General features: G+C 52.9%; 2 protein-coding genes across 5 annotated transcripts in view; one reads left to right on the top strand and one right to left on the bottom strand.

Moving 5' to 3' along the window:
* Window positions 1–5920, bottom strand: part of RALGAPB (Ral GTPase activating protein non-catalytic subunit beta) — a 63988-nt gene extending 58068 nt beyond the window's left edge. For 2 of the 3 annotated variants that reach the window (XM_042886634.1, XM_042886632.1), the window contains exons 1-2: window positions 5827–5920; window positions 272–484 (exon numbers count right to left, since the gene is read on the bottom strand). In XM_042886634.1, coding sequence (XP_042742568.1) covers window positions 272–454 — 183 coding nt within the window. In that variant the 5' untranslated portion in view covers window positions 455–484; window positions 5827–5920. Of the gene's footprint in view, window positions 1–271; window positions 485–1320; window positions 1397–5826 lie in introns of those variants that run through there. The other variant, XM_042886633.1, reaches the window with a different exon arrangement.
* A 9725-nt stretch (window positions 5921–15645) lies between these two features.
* NDRG3 (NDRG family member 3) overlaps window positions 15646–15717 on the top strand; it is a 54189-nt gene continuing 54117 nt past the window's right edge. For both annotated transcript variants that reach the window (XM_042886667.1, XM_042886669.1), the window contains exon 1: window positions 15646–15716. The gene's annotated coding sequence lies outside the window, so the exon portion shown is untranslated. The remainder of the gene's footprint in view (window position 15717) is intronic.

Here is a 15717-nt window from a genome sequence, read left to right on the forward strand (position 1 = left end):
AAGCCTTTGAGTTTCCCCAACCCCTTCAGCCTGCACTTTGGGTATAACAACTCAGATAAGTACCAAACACCACGCATCGCTTCCTTCTAGGCCATGAAGCACACAGTTGTCACAAACTGGCTGTACAAACATTACACAAATTGCTAACCTAAAAACACGGCACATTTACAAAACCCCGGCTTATCAAAGTGATTTTCTACAGCCTTTAAAAGAGACCCTTAGCACAAAGAGAACTATGATCGTGGCGATGGAGGTCACAGGAATCACTTACTTCTTTGTCTGTTTTCAGCAAACTCTCGCTCCCAACCGACGATGTGATGAGAGCCTGCCCCAGGGGGCGCACCACCGCATTCGCCACTTCTCTGCCCACGCTCTCAGGATAGCTGTGAAGCACACTGGTGTTACCCTGATCATTTTGAATGACAAGATGCAAGGATCTCCACTCTGAGTACATAGTGCCTCTATGCTACAAACCAAATAACACCTGGAGGGGCAAGAAAGAAGAGACAGTCAGTAGAAGCATCTATGAAATTAACAGAACTGAACTTTTTGCCATTGTAAATTCAGTATATAAGCATCTACACCCTACCTTTGAAATCCATTAAGTGAATCAAACAGCTCTTGTTCAACCTTAATGTCTTTTAATAAAAAATAATATTTCATAATAATTAATAAAATATTTATAATATATTTATGATATTTAATAAAATAAAAATTCCAAATACTAAAAGAATCAAAAGTTATCCTGGGATTCAAAAACTCTCCTAATGGGAATTCTGCATACTGACTCCCCCTCCTTTTAGGTCCAGTTAGGAACTTACAGTCTGTTTGTGACACTACAAGCCTCAGGAGAAGCAGCTCATGACTTCAGCTGGTGCAGTCCATGCTGTCAAGACGCTTTCTTACAAAATGTTCATAGCTAAACAGAGAACTGCTCCAGAAATATTCAAAATTAAGGCAAGCAACAGCTGTGTTCACACCTTATGCCCTTTTTCAGTTCAACAGTAGTTAAAAATACATACCAGGAAACCGACAGAAATCCTCACTCATTAGGAACATCAAATCCAGCCTCTTCCTACACTCCCAGTATTTCTCCTGCAGCACCCAAAACTGCTGGCTGAGAAATGTGACTAACTGATGAACAGAAGCATGCTGACCTGAACTGACAGAAGGACTGACTGAGCCCTCACGGAGTGCTCACTTAAACCACAGATGGCCTCACAGTTGCGACACAACCCCACGTGTGCTCCTGTACCTGGCACATTCACGTACGCACCGGCAACTTTCAAACCCTGCTGAAGTCAGTGCACACAGCCTCACCTGGCAGCACCTGGCAGCTCAGCCAGCACAGATGTCTTGATCCAGCCAGCAGCCGTCCCAGCAGACAGGACCTGATCTGATGGAGGACAGATGAAGACCTGTGCCTCACAGAGGAGCCGGGAGAACACGCATCTGGGAAGGGTGCAAGGAGCATTCCCTGCGGTGGCAGCACCCTGCAAACCTGCTCTGAGCAGCACAGGCGCACAGCAGCACGAGCCTCAGACCAGCACCACCTCCCTCCTTCCACTATCAGTTATTTGAGCCAGCGACCACGTGAACAGCACAGCACAAGACAGGCAGGGCTGGCACTGAGGAAAAGCAGGAGGGCATGCAGCAGCCACAGCACAGATCTGCTCACACTGCTACAAACAGCACTGCAGGGATGGCTCACCAACAGCTGCTGGGCATTGCAGGAACTACTTAGTTACATAGGGCATGTTTTCAGTGCCTCCCTTCAGTATTCCTTGGCAAGAAACCAAACAAGCCAGGCCTGGAAATGCACCTAGTTAGGAACAAGCCGCCATTTAAACAGGTCTGCCTATTTAGCTGATCACCTGAATGCTGATTTACACCTAAAACTCTACGTAAAAAGCTTGATGACTCCTTTATGAGGAGGCAGCACATCTTAGTTTCCTGAACTACGTCCCTCCTGGTTTGAGGCAGCAGCCACGCACGCTTTCCTGATAGTAAATAACCACAGCAGGCACAGCTGGCAGAAGTGCATCCTGTGTTCATTAGGAATGTTCTCCTCTGAGGGCAATGGGGGGAGATGCCTGTACATAAACTGCTGCCAGGGCACAGAATTCACAGCGACAGGAGAGCAGGAAGCAAACAGGACCCACAGACCCATCCACAGCCATTGTCCTTGGTAACAACGGCAGTTCCCAGCTGAGTTCTTAGGCCGTTTCCCTGCTGCTGTGCCATCCCTTTCTGCAGGCCCTACACACAGTGCCAGCCCTCCCACAGGCACTGCAGAGCCCATTGCAGCACCAGTGTCCACCACTTGAGAACAGAGCGCTGGATCAAACCAAGCACGTCAGCACGCACTGGCACGCTGCTATCAGCTCAGTGAGCCCATCAGCATGCCGACAGCTGCCAGCATGGGCTGCCCAGAAGCACGGGGAAATTGTGGGTAGCCCAGAGGCTGTAAAGCTCCTACATGGAAGAAAATCAGAGATCAAGGGATTCCAAATTCTGAAGCATTTCAGGACCCCTTGTCATACCAGCACGCAGCAATGCAATAAGTTCCCACCTGCTCCCAGCCCTGCCAAGGCAAAGTGAGCAGCTCCATGGGGTGATGCTTCCCAAGCTCGGAGATGGGGGTGTCTGTCACATACTTGGGATGCACCACAGCACGTGTGAGAGACTCAGCAGCAGCACAGGGGAGCCAAAGCCTCTGGTGCTGCACACAGCTGGCAGACCTAACACTCAGATCTGCATCCTCACGATACCCCAGGCTGCCCTTGGTCTTGCCATAAAGGAAATATTATTAACATACAATAATGGACCAAGGAACTAATTCCCATGTAAAAAAACCTTTGGAGGTAGGACTTCCTGTGGTACTGGATTATTTACCCGCTACATTTTGCGACTGGAACATTTTATTTTGTGAAGACTGAAAGTTGCTTTTCACTTGGGACCCCGCTAACTGCCATCTGAAGTGAGAGCTGTTGTTACCTGTCACAGCACAGCTGTGGCTGTACTCAGCTGCAGTTCAACTTCTTGAACCCAGACATAAGCTAACAACACCAATAAGCCGCCCCACAACCACATCTGCTTTCATGTTGAATCTATGAAAGCAGAACATACTGACAGTGTCACACCTTGCTTAGAAAGCTCAACAAGAAAGGTTCTGAACACCTCACAGAAGCAGGATGCACCCCTCAGAACAGGCTGCATTTATCCCAAATTACTTCAACACCCCCCAGAACACCAGAAGAACACACAGCTTTGACTCCATACCACCAGCACCTCAATCTTCATTTGTTTCTGCAGCATTTCTGCACCTCGGTTTCAAAAACAGCACTATGGCTCAATAGCTGAGCACAACCTGCATGAAATTTAGGAGAATATCTACACAGACACAGGTTCAAATCTCTGAGGGCTCCTGAGGTTCCAGACTATCTAACTAAGGGGAAGAAGAAAAGTAAATAGAACTATTGAAGTCACCAAGCCATTTTACACACAAGTTTGGAAAGAGAACACATTTATGTTCTGCAGTAAATATAACACCCTGAGATTTCTAAAGGCAGGGGGGTCTGGAAAGAAATTCCCAACACTAGCACTGGTGGAAGAACAGAGAGATGCAAAGCTAAGATATGTACCATCTACTATGGAACCACAGTACCAGTGTTCCTCAGCAAAGTAAATACCACCAACATGTTCCCTCCTGAGCCATTTTAGCTAGGGAATTTTTATAGCTACCACCACATAAAACTGGAAAAGGATGTTTCAGCATTTGAGACCAAAGATCTTCAGCTCACAGACACTCGAGACTTCGGTGAGTATAAGAAAGTCATTAATAAGCTCATGAAATTAAAAAAAGATGGTGATACTTAGATTTATTTCTAGTCCCTAAAGCCTTCAGAGGAATAGGTGTAGGCAAAATATTTTACCCCCTGGATCAGTAAATTTAGTGAGAATTACCCAAGCAAACAGGCCCACGTGCTGCAGTTGTTCTGAAGGAACACGTGGGAGCTCAGAGCAGTGGTGGGATTTTTGAAGTGTGCACAGGGAGAAGGTAAGGAACTGATGTTTGTGTAGGAAGCAGATCTCAGAGCGGGCACAGTGAGGGCTGGGAGCAAACTGGGACACTGAGCCCTTCATGCTCAGCAACTTCAGACACAAAATTAAGTGCTCACCTACAAAGCAAAGGGCTTGGAGCACAAAGACAAGCCTTCCCAAAGTATGAGAGCTTCCTGAGTTTTCATCAGAACCAGGAAGGCAGAGACTGAACTGAAAATTCAGTGGGAACAATAATATTAATACAGAAGAGAGGAAGACCAGCAGCAGAGACACCCAAGGAAGGCCTCTCTGAAAGCAGAGGCAGAGCTTACAGCAAAGAAGCAGCAATATAAAGGAACTACTCTGTAAAGTTCGGGGATATTAATTATAATTCAAAAGTATTTCAAGGAAAACAAGGCAGCCATTTGCCCCACCTTGCCACAACTGCTGCCCCTCTGCCTTCCACTTTTCTGCTGGAGAGTGTAGAGGCTGGCTTAGGTCCTGGCAGGGCTGCCTGACTCAGCACCACCCTTGCAAGGCAGAAGAAGTGAGCACTCCTCCAGGCCCCCACCTCCAAAGCCCACCCAGTAGGTGCCCCCGCTCTAAGAACATATCATGTTAAGAGACATCACATAGAGCAGCTTGCAGGCCCTGCTCTGCTTAATATCAGTATTTTGTTAGAGAATAAATGGAGATACATGCCAGGATTACTACTAAACGAAAGATTTCCATTCAAGGCAGGAAGAGATGAGGCAGAAAAGAGCAGGAACTCACAACCCCAGTTCTAGCTCAGGTGACACATTCAGTCACAGTGCTGCTGTGGAAGAGAGGAGCGCCACCGCCCCCCTCGGCCAGGGAAGATGAGTTGGCCCAATTTTATCATCCAGCTGCCGGAGGTCAGTACACAAACCTAAAGGCAGCCCCCATTTAAGCCTCGGGGCAGGGGACTCCACTCTCCGCAGCAGACCCCACTCATAGGATCAGAGCCCCCACCTCAGCCCGGTTCTGAGGACAAGGCCAAACACAGCCGCCCCAGTGCAAGGGGCCGGGGCCCAAATCACGGAGGAGCAGCCTGGAACTCGGGGCTGTCACACTGAGCATTCGTCAACCCATAAGAAAGCAGAGTCAGAGAACTTTATAAGCGCTGGCTATTTTACTCTGCTTTCAAGCTTCATTACTCAGACATCACCACCGCTTTGCTTCTGGCCGCCGTCCCACCTGTCAGAGCCGGGTGAGAAGGCGACCCTTCGGGCTGCCCAGGCTGCACCCGCACCCCAAACCGCCCAGCTACCGCGGCCGCAGGGCGGAGCGCCCCGCGATGCCGCCGAAGGACGGTTCCGTGCAGCGCCTCACTGTTCGCTCCTCGCACAGCGGAGCGGCTCCTCCCGCCCCGGAGGAGAACGGGCACGGCCTGCAGCACCGCCACTCCGCACCTGCGCCCGCCCGCGGGGCAGCGGGAGAAAAACGAGGCTAACGGCGGAAGCGGGACGGAGCCCGGCGCCGAGTTCCGCGCCGCTCTGCGGGCGCTGCCGAGCACAACTTCCCTCCGCCCCGCGCGGCTCCCGAACCGCGGCCCCCACCCCGGGTACAGCAGGGCAGGACGGGCCCGGAGCTCTCCGCGGCCCACTCCCATCGGCCGCCCGGCGCTCAGCGCGGCGCCGGCGCCGAGCGCGGCCCCGACGCGCCGCGCGGCGGCCCGGAGCCGGGCGCGCAGCGGCCGCCGCCACAGGGCCCGGCGGAGGGGTGGGGGGGAGGGGAGCGGTCGGGCCCGGACGGCCTTACCTGCGCCGAAGGGCCCGGCGGGCATGTCGGACCGGGCAGGGCAGGGCCGGCCGCTCCGCCCTCAGACCGCCGGCTCCATGGTGCCCGCGGCGGCTGAGGCGACACGGAGAGACGCCGCTCCGAGCCGCCCCGCTCCGCAACCCGCGGCCGCTTCCGGCAGCGCCACAAAGAGCGCGGCGGGCGGCTGGGCCCTATGGCGTTCTGCGCACGCGCACACCCGCTCCGTCCTGTAGCTTCCCGCCCGAGCGCACGGCTCCCGCCACGGGCAGCGCCAAATAAGTCGCGGGGAAAAGCTGTGCGCGTGCGCGGCTCGCCGCGGCGGTCCCCGTCGCCTCCGCCGTTCTCTTCCTCTTAAAGGGAACGCGCCCGCATCACCCGCCCCGCCCGAGGCCGCCCTCTTTCGGCACCCCATTCCGCGGAACGCCGCCGTCCTTTGCCGCTCTGACAGGCGCTGCAGCCCCCGGGCTCGGGCGGGGTCGCACGAGGGCACGCCGTCACCCCACGAGCAGCCCCCAAGCGCTCGGCCCCTCGATGCGGGCCGTAGGTCACCGCCCGCGTCACCCCGGAGCGGAGAGAGGAGAATTCACCCGCAGCAGCGCCCGGCCAGGCAGCTCTGCTCTCTCCCTTTGCACCACGTGCGCTTTTCCCAAGGGACGTTAATGGCCCCGGGCTGCCCGCCGCTGCCGTGCGCTGGCTGCCAGGTCGGTGCAGTTTGCCGTGCGGGGATTTTCTGCCTCGGGATTCGCGCACTTCACCGTTCTCACGGTACCCCCCGTTAGAGCGCCAGCAATGTTAACATCGCTGTCTCTCCCTTCTAGCAAGCCCACGCCATGGATGCAGCAGTCCCTGCGGGGCTGGCTGTCCCGCCACAGGCGCTGCTGTGCTCCCCTGGCAGGCAGGCCCAGCAGCCGCTCAGCTCCGCCCTGCGGGAAGGGGGAGGAGGATGGGAAAGGTGACGGTTAGAAAGTGTGAGGGTTGGTATTACGGCAGATAGATAAGGAAAAAGAGGAAATACATATTTTTCAAAAAGCACAAACCCTCCTCCCCCTGAGAAAACTACTCCAGAAGAGCTCATGGTGCAAAATGCAATTGTATACCACTGCAACTAATGCATAGCAGCAGTTTTTTTCCCCTGGAAAAACTCCCCACTGCTTCTCTTGCAGAGCACGGCACCGCGTGATCTGGAACATCCCAGCTGTCCTGGCTGTGCGCCCTCCCAGCTGTGCACCTACAGCATGCTCTGTAAGCACTTAACTGTGTAAGCACTGCTGAGCTGCAGCTACATCTGTGTGTTTTCAACGCTGTTTTCATCACAAAACCAAGCCACGGCACAGCAGGAAGTACTGTGAGAAAAAATAACACTCCCCAAAACCAGCACGTGCACAGTAAGACTGCTGCTGGAGCACTGTGCAAGATCTCCATCCCAGCTGTCCGTGCTGATGCTGGCCGAGTGACCATCACACATCGAGGGCTCGGTGACCCCAAGCAGGTGCAGGACAAACTTCCCAGTGCAGGACAAGCTTCCCAGTTCATTGCATGGGGACACCTGCAGGCAGCTCTGCTGTGCACCTGGCAATGACACTGCTTTGGCTTTATCTTAGAGTGAAGCAGTGTGTTTTCACTAAACGCGTTTTTGATCAGTTGCAGGAGTGATGGATTTAGTTGTGCACTCCTGGGAAAACCCCAGAGGAATACTCAAGACCACAGTGCAGGTAAAGTCCTAGTCTGGCAGAGCCTGAGCACCATGCCATGTCCTGTTTCAAGGTCTGTGCAATGCTGCATGACTTCTTTCCAATATTTCAAGGAATGTAAGATTATGTTGTTCTTTTTTTCCTCATGTTGTCTCCAGCATGTTTTGTTTTGTTTTGTTTTTAATAAATGCCTTGCAGAATCTGAGTCCCTTTCTTAGGGGATCTGTAAGGAGCAGGCACCCCTGTGCTTTACATCTGCTGTTGTTGGCCCTGGTTGCTGGCCCTCAATGCCCTGGTTGGGGCTGCGGGCAGGAGGGCGGTGGGGATGTGATTGTGGCAGCTGGGGACTGTGGGGCTGGAGAGGAGTGAAGGGGCCTCAGGGGACTGCAAATCTGAAAGCCACAGGGGATGATTATGAAAGTGAGAATTTGCTGGTAGGGGCGCACAGGGAGGAGACCAGTGGCAAACCAGTGCTTTCCCTATCGGGTGAGTGTAAGTAAGCAAAGGGGAAAGGGCAAAGGAGCACTCCCAGAGCTCTAAAAGTGCTGAAGCCTGGGTTCTGCCTCCAATCCCACCCAGTCTGCCCTGCTTCATTGTTCTTCAGTTTCTTGGTTTGCTCTTGTTTGGCATCTTCAGGATGTCCTGTGTTCTCAAGTGCCCAGCTGCTCTTCAGGGGTGGTCTTTCCCAACCTTGGTGATTCTGATTCTGTGATTTAGAATTAGGACCACTGAAACTGTAGAATTCACAGTTCCTATTAATTACATTCTATGTCAGATTGCAGTCTCAGACTGGCAGAGGTGATCATTTGCTATTGCTGACTCATTATTACAGGTCCTTGAGGATTTCAGGCCAGAACCAATACAAGCTTGTACTGTTACATTTACATTTACGTCAATTTCAAGTTTCATTGTAATAAAGAGTGTAATCACAATTGCTTGTTTTTCCCACATATATTATGTTATGGGAAATATAATACTGTGCTTGTAATACTTCATACTGTAAGTTTCTCTATCACAACAGCTCCTTTCCCAACTGACTTCAGCTCATTGGGAATGTCCCAGCAACAAAGCTCGTTGCTTCAAGCAGCTGTTTGTTTATCAATGTCTGTGGAACTGCCCCATGGAATTTCTTAGGAGAGTTCTGGCAGGCAAACATCAAAACTATTATTAGCATGACAACTAGCAGAAAAATAATCTACATCTGTGTGCCTTGTGATACCACTGGGGAGTCGCTGTCATCCCGTGACTTCACAACGGAGTGGATGGGTATATATATAGGTGGCTCAGGGTACAGATACCCGGAGTGTTCTGCCCTCTTCTGAGTCCTGCTGGCAGCTCTTGAGACATCAGTGCCTTCCCCGGATGGAACATGAGACATCAAGGCCTTGCCAGCTGTACATGAGACATCAACGCCCTGCAAGTGGATTGCAAGTGACCGAGGATCCTGCTCAAGGAACAGCAGACGTCAGAGCTCCTGCGAGTGGCACACGAAGTGTCCATCACTGTCAGCAACACACGGGGTGCTGAGGCCCAGACGCTGCTGATTGCTCTGTGAGAGGCAGCCTCCAGTGAGTCTGTTTTCTGAGCACCTCAATGCTAGCACAGCTGCAGCTAGGAGTCAGTCAGGAGGAGCTGCTAGGAGGTACAGGTGCAGTCAGTGGAGGGCCCTGAGGAGGAGACGTGTCCCATCTGTCTCTGCCCACTGGCGGACGTGGCTCGCACAGGCAGGCACACCTTCTGCAGGAGCTGCATCCAGTGCTGGGACACCACCAGGGCCCATTGCTTCCCTCCTGAGCCTCATGACACACACCCCAGAGGACTCCTTGGTCTGCCAGACCTGGGGAAGGATCCAGTGCTGGGAAAGAACATCTCCCCATTGGTCCTTCAGGGTCTCATCCAGGCACAAGGAGCACAGCGTCTCCAGATGCCCCCACCAGTGAGTCTGCAGCCTCTCCTGGCACCAGGAGCCCAATGAGTATCGCCAGGTCCAGCCACCGTGGGACACTGAGGAGGGGAATGGCTGAGCCAGGTCCTGTGGGAGCAGCTGGGTGCCGGAGAGCACACAGCACTGCACTCAGCCCCACTGCTGAGCGGGCAGCCCAACTTCACCTGGGGACAGCGTGGGGATGGAAGGTGCTGGTGGGGAGCAGCTGAGGCACTGCACAGCTCTTCTGCCTCAGCTCTCGCTGAGCATCGCTCATCCCTGGGCTGTGTTTGGAGAAGTGCTGCCAGCAGCTTGAGGTCACTGTTCCATTCCCACCTACTCTGCCCTCGTGAGGCCACAACGTCCAGGTGTGGTTTCCCCGGTAACACAGAGACCCAGACACATTGGAGAGAGCCCAGGGAATGGCCACCACGGTGCCGGGAGGACGGGGGCATCTCTGCTGTTAGGAGGTGGGATGGATAGACGCTGGGATGGTCCTCCAGCCAAAGAGAATATTCCAGGAAATCTTGTCAGTAAATTGTGGCATATCCTCAAGTTGGTGGCTGATATTTCCTTTTCAGAGATAAACTAGAAACTCAGCCTGGGATCCTGCTGTAAGAAAAGGACAGCAGCGGGAAAAAGTTTGCTGGCCAAACAGTGGATGAGCTGCACTCGGGGCACTCTGTGCTGTGCCTGGAGCCTGCTGCACCTGGTGGGAACCTCATCCTGCCCAGCAGCTGCTCCCCCTGCGGGCTGTTCTCCAGAGATGCCTCCAGCCTGAGCGGTTCTGTGAACCTGTGATTGGATTGTGCACAGAAACAGAGCTTTGATTGCAGCTTACAGTTCAGCACAGTCGTTTGTACGGACCACACATTTTGTATATTGCAACCACCAGGTACGCTGGTACTGATATTAATTATGATGATGCCTATTGCAGTTGTAACCTGCAGTGCACTGAAGCACCACCCTGTCACCTCTGTCAGCAGGCAGAGTCCTCCAGGCACTGCCATCCATCACCCTGGCCAGGACAGATGGACAGGGCTCAGTCCCAGCCCTGCTGCCTCATGCAGCCCCTGCAACCCCTGCCTTCACACCTGCTGGAGCTCCAGCCCCTCTGCTATGTTGGTGAGGCAGTTAACCCTCTCTGAAATCAAGAAGACTGTCATTGTTTTGGCAGTCTTGTATTATGCTATGGGGGGAAAGGAGGAGGAGCTACAGTGCCCAGGAACCCTGAGACCTGGTGGATCCTGCTGGCCTGGAGGTGGCTGCACCTCTACCAGCTGGGGGGAAGTCGCAATGGATTCCTCATTTTGCTTTCCTTATGCACACTGCTTCTGTTTACCTGAACTGTCCTCATCCAAACCCACATGGTCTCACACTTTGGCCTCCTTGGTTCTCTCTCGCATGGGTTGGTGGGGGTGAGTGAGCAGCTGGGTGCAGCTGAGCCTGCTGGGGTCGGACCGCAGCAGTGACTCAGCACAATTTCACCCTACTTTTCCAAATTTCAATCAGTTCCCTGTTATAGTTTCCATACGTTTGCCTGACAGAGACATGAAAATCAGTGGTGTGCAGCTCCCCGGATCCCCTCAGAGCTCGGAGCAGAGCTCAGCACAAATTTGCCTTGTTCCATCCCTGTTTTGTCAAGGAGCTCTGGGGTTGTGGTTACATAAGCAGGTGTGTGACTCATCTCTTGTTTAGTCTGCAGCCCAGGAGTGAACATGATCTGGTGCTGGCAATTCCTTCTTACGAACAATCTATCTTAGGATTTCTTCTGATTTCAGGTTGAAGTGGGTTTTGTGGCTGACTCATTCCCCATAAAGAGAGCTCTCAGCACCAGAACAACCCTAAACACTTTTGTAGTAAACACCACAAAGCTGCCTTCCCCAAAGCCTTCCACTTTTTCTCTCAGCATGACCTCCTGTGCACGTGGATAGCAGACAGACGTGGGCTCTCACCTGCCTGTGTCCAGCTGCTGCTCCATTCTGTACGCATTTTGGCAGCCCCTAATTACGCTGCATCTTGCATTTCCTTGGCTGTCTTCTGTCGTCCACATTTTATCTGCCTAACTATTTTGCACACATTGACACAGTTCTAGTTGTAAGCTCCAATCCAAACTACTCAGCTTTCAGGGCCGTGGGTTCAGTTCACTCAATACATCCGTTCTCTGTATTGTGCAGACAGCACATGTATGCATAATACATAATAACACACAACACAGAAAATGCAACACTAACGAGAAACATATAATGCGTCATACATATGTAATTTACACACAATGTTGTATCATTTAGATGCATATAACATGCACATCTATCAGCACAACAGTCACTGTATATGAACATATATGTAAGCCTTTAATTCGGACATCTCAGCCACTTCCTCAGCCTGCTCTTCTGCTTCAAAACAATACCCCCACCGTCCTGTGAAGATTTTCTTCTGTCCCTTAATTGCAACCCGGTGTTGTTGTCCCACCTAGAACTTTTCAGGTAAAGCTATTTTAAAATGACGTCCACCATTTAGGCTCTGACATTTCCCATTACTTCCACTGATACGCAGCCATATTTTCAGATTGCATTAAGCAATTACAGAAGAAAAAAGCATGCTTTTATGAAGGAAATAATGGAAACACAGTGTGGTCTGTTTTCTAGGCTGGAAGACACGGAGCTCTCCCTGTATGCTCATAGAGCTGGGCAGAGATGGGCACCGTGCTGAAGTGAGAGGAAGCGTCTCCCACAGTCTGTGCAGCTGCTGTGTGGGTCAGTGATCCTTTCATACTGCTCTGTACCCCAGCCATAAGCTGTCTACCCCCCACTTCATACTATGCCCTTCTTCTGTGCTGTGAAGCAGTGCTGGCCCACTTACACTTCCCAACAGTGAGTACAATGCATGTGCAGTGATTATGTGGAAAGTGATTTTCAAGGTGCCAATGAAACGAGTGCTTCTTTCAACTGTTTCACTTGCATTAAAGCCCCACAAAGACGTAAGTGAATCTCTTGGCTTTGATATAAAGAGACAAGCTTTGTGGAGAGGAACTTTGCAATCCTGCCATCAGAGCATCAACATTAGCGCCGCCTTCTTGCTCTGTCTTGTAGCAAAGGAGCTGCCTTTTGTGTGAGTGCTGGGAGCAGCAGGCTCAGGCCCTGGGCTTCCTTCAGTGCCTGCGTGCCACACACTGCCCAGACTTGAGCAGTGCACTGCTTTGGAAAACGCATGTCCTTCCATCAGGTCCTCTTGCATTACTGGGCCCTTCAGGGCTTACCATCCTCCAACTCCCTCTGGCCTCTCGAGGCACATTTTCTTCATTCCCCACCCGCGGCTGAAGATGACCACTCACGCCTTCCACATCTCTGCAGGGTGCTTGAGAAACAGAGTCAGTAGGAGCTCCATGCCGGCAAGGCAGAACTGCAGGCAGCGCCTGTGTGTGAGCAGGCTGCAGCTGCTGCTGCTGGGGAAGCTCTGCCCTCTGCTTCCAGGCACCTTTGCTCTGCACAAAGCCGTGGGATGACACGCTGTGTCGGTGGGTTTGAATGAACCTGATGAGGTGTGTGGAGGAATGGCACAGCTATGTTGTAGCCCGCTGCTCCCCTATCTGCTGCAATAGAAATAAAGATGCCTGCTGAGCTCAGCCCGAAGCTCTTCACAAGCTGCTCCCTGAACCCTGCTGTCCCTACTTGGTTCTTGGTAAAAACAAGCCATTCGTCATCCAGGGCAGCCTGCCATGATTCAAATGAGTCTCCTGTGGGACAGAGAATGGAGTAGGCTCCCATAACCTTGCACTGCAGCTGCATACACTGTGTGATTCTTTCTGCGCTGTCACAAAACCTATCAGAGGGAGAAATGTTAGAAAGAGATTCTGAACTACCTGCAGAAGCAGTCCACTCACAGCAGCCTTCGAGATGAATTAGATTCTTTGGAGGGGAATCTGTCAGAGCTGATATCTCTGGCAGACACTCTCTCCTTTGAGAGAGCTGATGCAAACACACAGAGATGCCCTACCATCTCTTGACTGTGATGAAGAAAAGCAGTATTTTGGGAAATCTGACTTGGATTGGACATAAGAGATGTTTCAGAGACAGGACAGATTTTAGCCATTCTTATTTTCTAAATACGTCTCTCTGAATGCAAACAGACACTCCAAGCATTTTGCTACACTAAATGTGTATGTTGTACAAGTGGTGGATGAGACCCCATTTATCACTCAGTAGGGAATGATTTACTTTTCTATAAGTCTTAAACATTAATTAATTCAAATATATCATCTCAAGACTGTCTTAGCATTCCGACCTGCAGATCTGGATGGGTAGAGTGCTTGCTTCTATGCGACTGTTCTAGATCTCTCTGTGTAAACTGTAGGTTTTGGCAAGAAAAAAACATTCTGCTGATGCCTTTTGAAGAATTTAGGTTGACATGAGAAAGTTTGCAGTTACACTGTGCCTGTTCAGAAATAAACAGCCGCCCACATTCTCACGGTTTGAAGTCAGGAGGCCCATCCAGATCTCACCTGAGAGCCCCATCTGCGCAGTGCCAGCAGCCTGCAAGGCTCTGCATCAGCACACAGCTGAAGGACTGCTGTGGAACCACAGCCCTGCCTGCCTTCACAGCCTGAGAGCAAGCAGTTTCTCAGCCCTCATGTGCTTGCAACATGGTTATGACTGCATTGAATCCCCAGCATGACTGTATGGTTTTGTAAACCAGTTCCAAGAGGAGTCATTTTTGTTGGTGTCTTCCCTGGGAAAAAGTATGAGCGGTCCCTTCTGAGTGATTGCAGTAAAAATGCACAGGTCAACCAAAGACACATGGGGAGGAGGTGGTGTGAACTCAGTTTAAGGAATCCTGCAGCCTTCTGCTGGGTCCTGCATGTGAGCAGGTGGGACTGGCCATGCCATAGGGCCTGAAGACTTCCTAGGCTGCAGGCATGTTACAATGGTAGTACAGCCTTCTGGGGGGAATTTACCTCTTCCCACCTCCACCCAACCTCGGCCACATAATACCTACAGATGTAAGGAGTGGCACCAAACATCTCCAAGTACAGCGCCTGCACAGATCTGTACCTGTCCTCTCGTTCCTGGTAGCCCAGGAATGCATAGAGTGCTCACAGGGAGCTGGAGGTACACTTGGGCCCATGCAAGAAGCCAGCAGCCACCAGGCATGTTTCTCTTTACATGTTTTTATATGAAAAAAAAATTGCCAAAACGAAATAAGAGTGCCCATAAATTCATCGTTCCACAATTACAAGGTAATGGCCAAAAGTCACATTCCTTCTTAGCCCAATTGAAGAAAACGGGCAGGGAAACAGCTGGAGACAAGTGCCTATAGGTGGAGTTCGGGGCTGGATCTTTTATCTGCCTTATCTCCACGGGCTCGCCCAGCAATCACGGGCTGCATATGACGTGGGAAATCTCTAGAGACAACTGAGGATGCGGTGAAGTCCCAGCAGGCAGCGCTGTGAGACGGCGGGATTTCACAGCGCTTTACAGCAGTGACGCAAGAGCCCAGAAGCACCGAGCACCCAGCGGGGCCGGCTGACCCCAGCAGCGGCCGGGAGCACAGCGCCAATCGCCGCCCGCAGCCCCTCCGCTCCGCTCCGCTCCGCCTCCGCTCCCCCACGGCCCAGCACCGGGCGCAGCCGCAGCCTCACTAGGAGCCGAGCAGCGGCACCGCTGGGTGGCACCAGAAACCGGAACGCTTGGGGCGAGACAGTGTTTGTACTGAGGTTGAGGTCAGCGCGGCCAGCGGCGCTGTGTGGAGCGGAGCTGGGTGCAGCTGCGGAAGGAACGCGGCACCGGGCTGCGTCAGGCGGGCTGCTCAGGGCGGCCGTGCGTTGCCAGAACCTCACACGTGGAAAGGAGCGAGAATCGGCACGGACAAAGCCCAGGCGTTCCAAAGCCAAGGGGTGCCGGCTTCCCATCCGCGCCCCGTGCCTCCCGGCACCGCCCCGAGCCTCCAGCTCGCGTTCCGGGCCAGACCCGCGCCGCGCCCCACGGAAAGGCCGCGACGCCCGCCCGACCTACACCAGCGACCTCTAGCATCGCCTCGGCGCCGGGCAGGGCGGGGCAGGGCGGGGCCGGTCGGGCCTGCGGGCGGAAGGCGGCGCCGAGAGTTCCCGGACTGCCCGTAAGACGGCGCTGCCGCCTCCTCGCGGTGCGGCCGCCATCTTGTTTGTAGTCCTGAGCCCCCGCGCGACCCGTGCGCACGCGCAGTCCCACGGCACGGCGCGCAGGCGCAGAGCGGCCCCACATGCCGCGGCGGCCGGGGAGGCGGAGGTACCTGCGGGCC

The sequence above is a fragment of the Lagopus leucura genome, unplaced genomic scaffold (genome assembly GCF_019238085.1).
Source record: "Lagopus leucura isolate 7727_CA_CO unplaced genomic scaffold, USGS_WTPT01 Super-Scaffold_100060, whole genome shotgun sequence".
NCBI classification, from domain to species: Eukaryota; Metazoa; Chordata; class Aves; order Galliformes; family Phasianidae; genus Lagopus; species Lagopus leucura.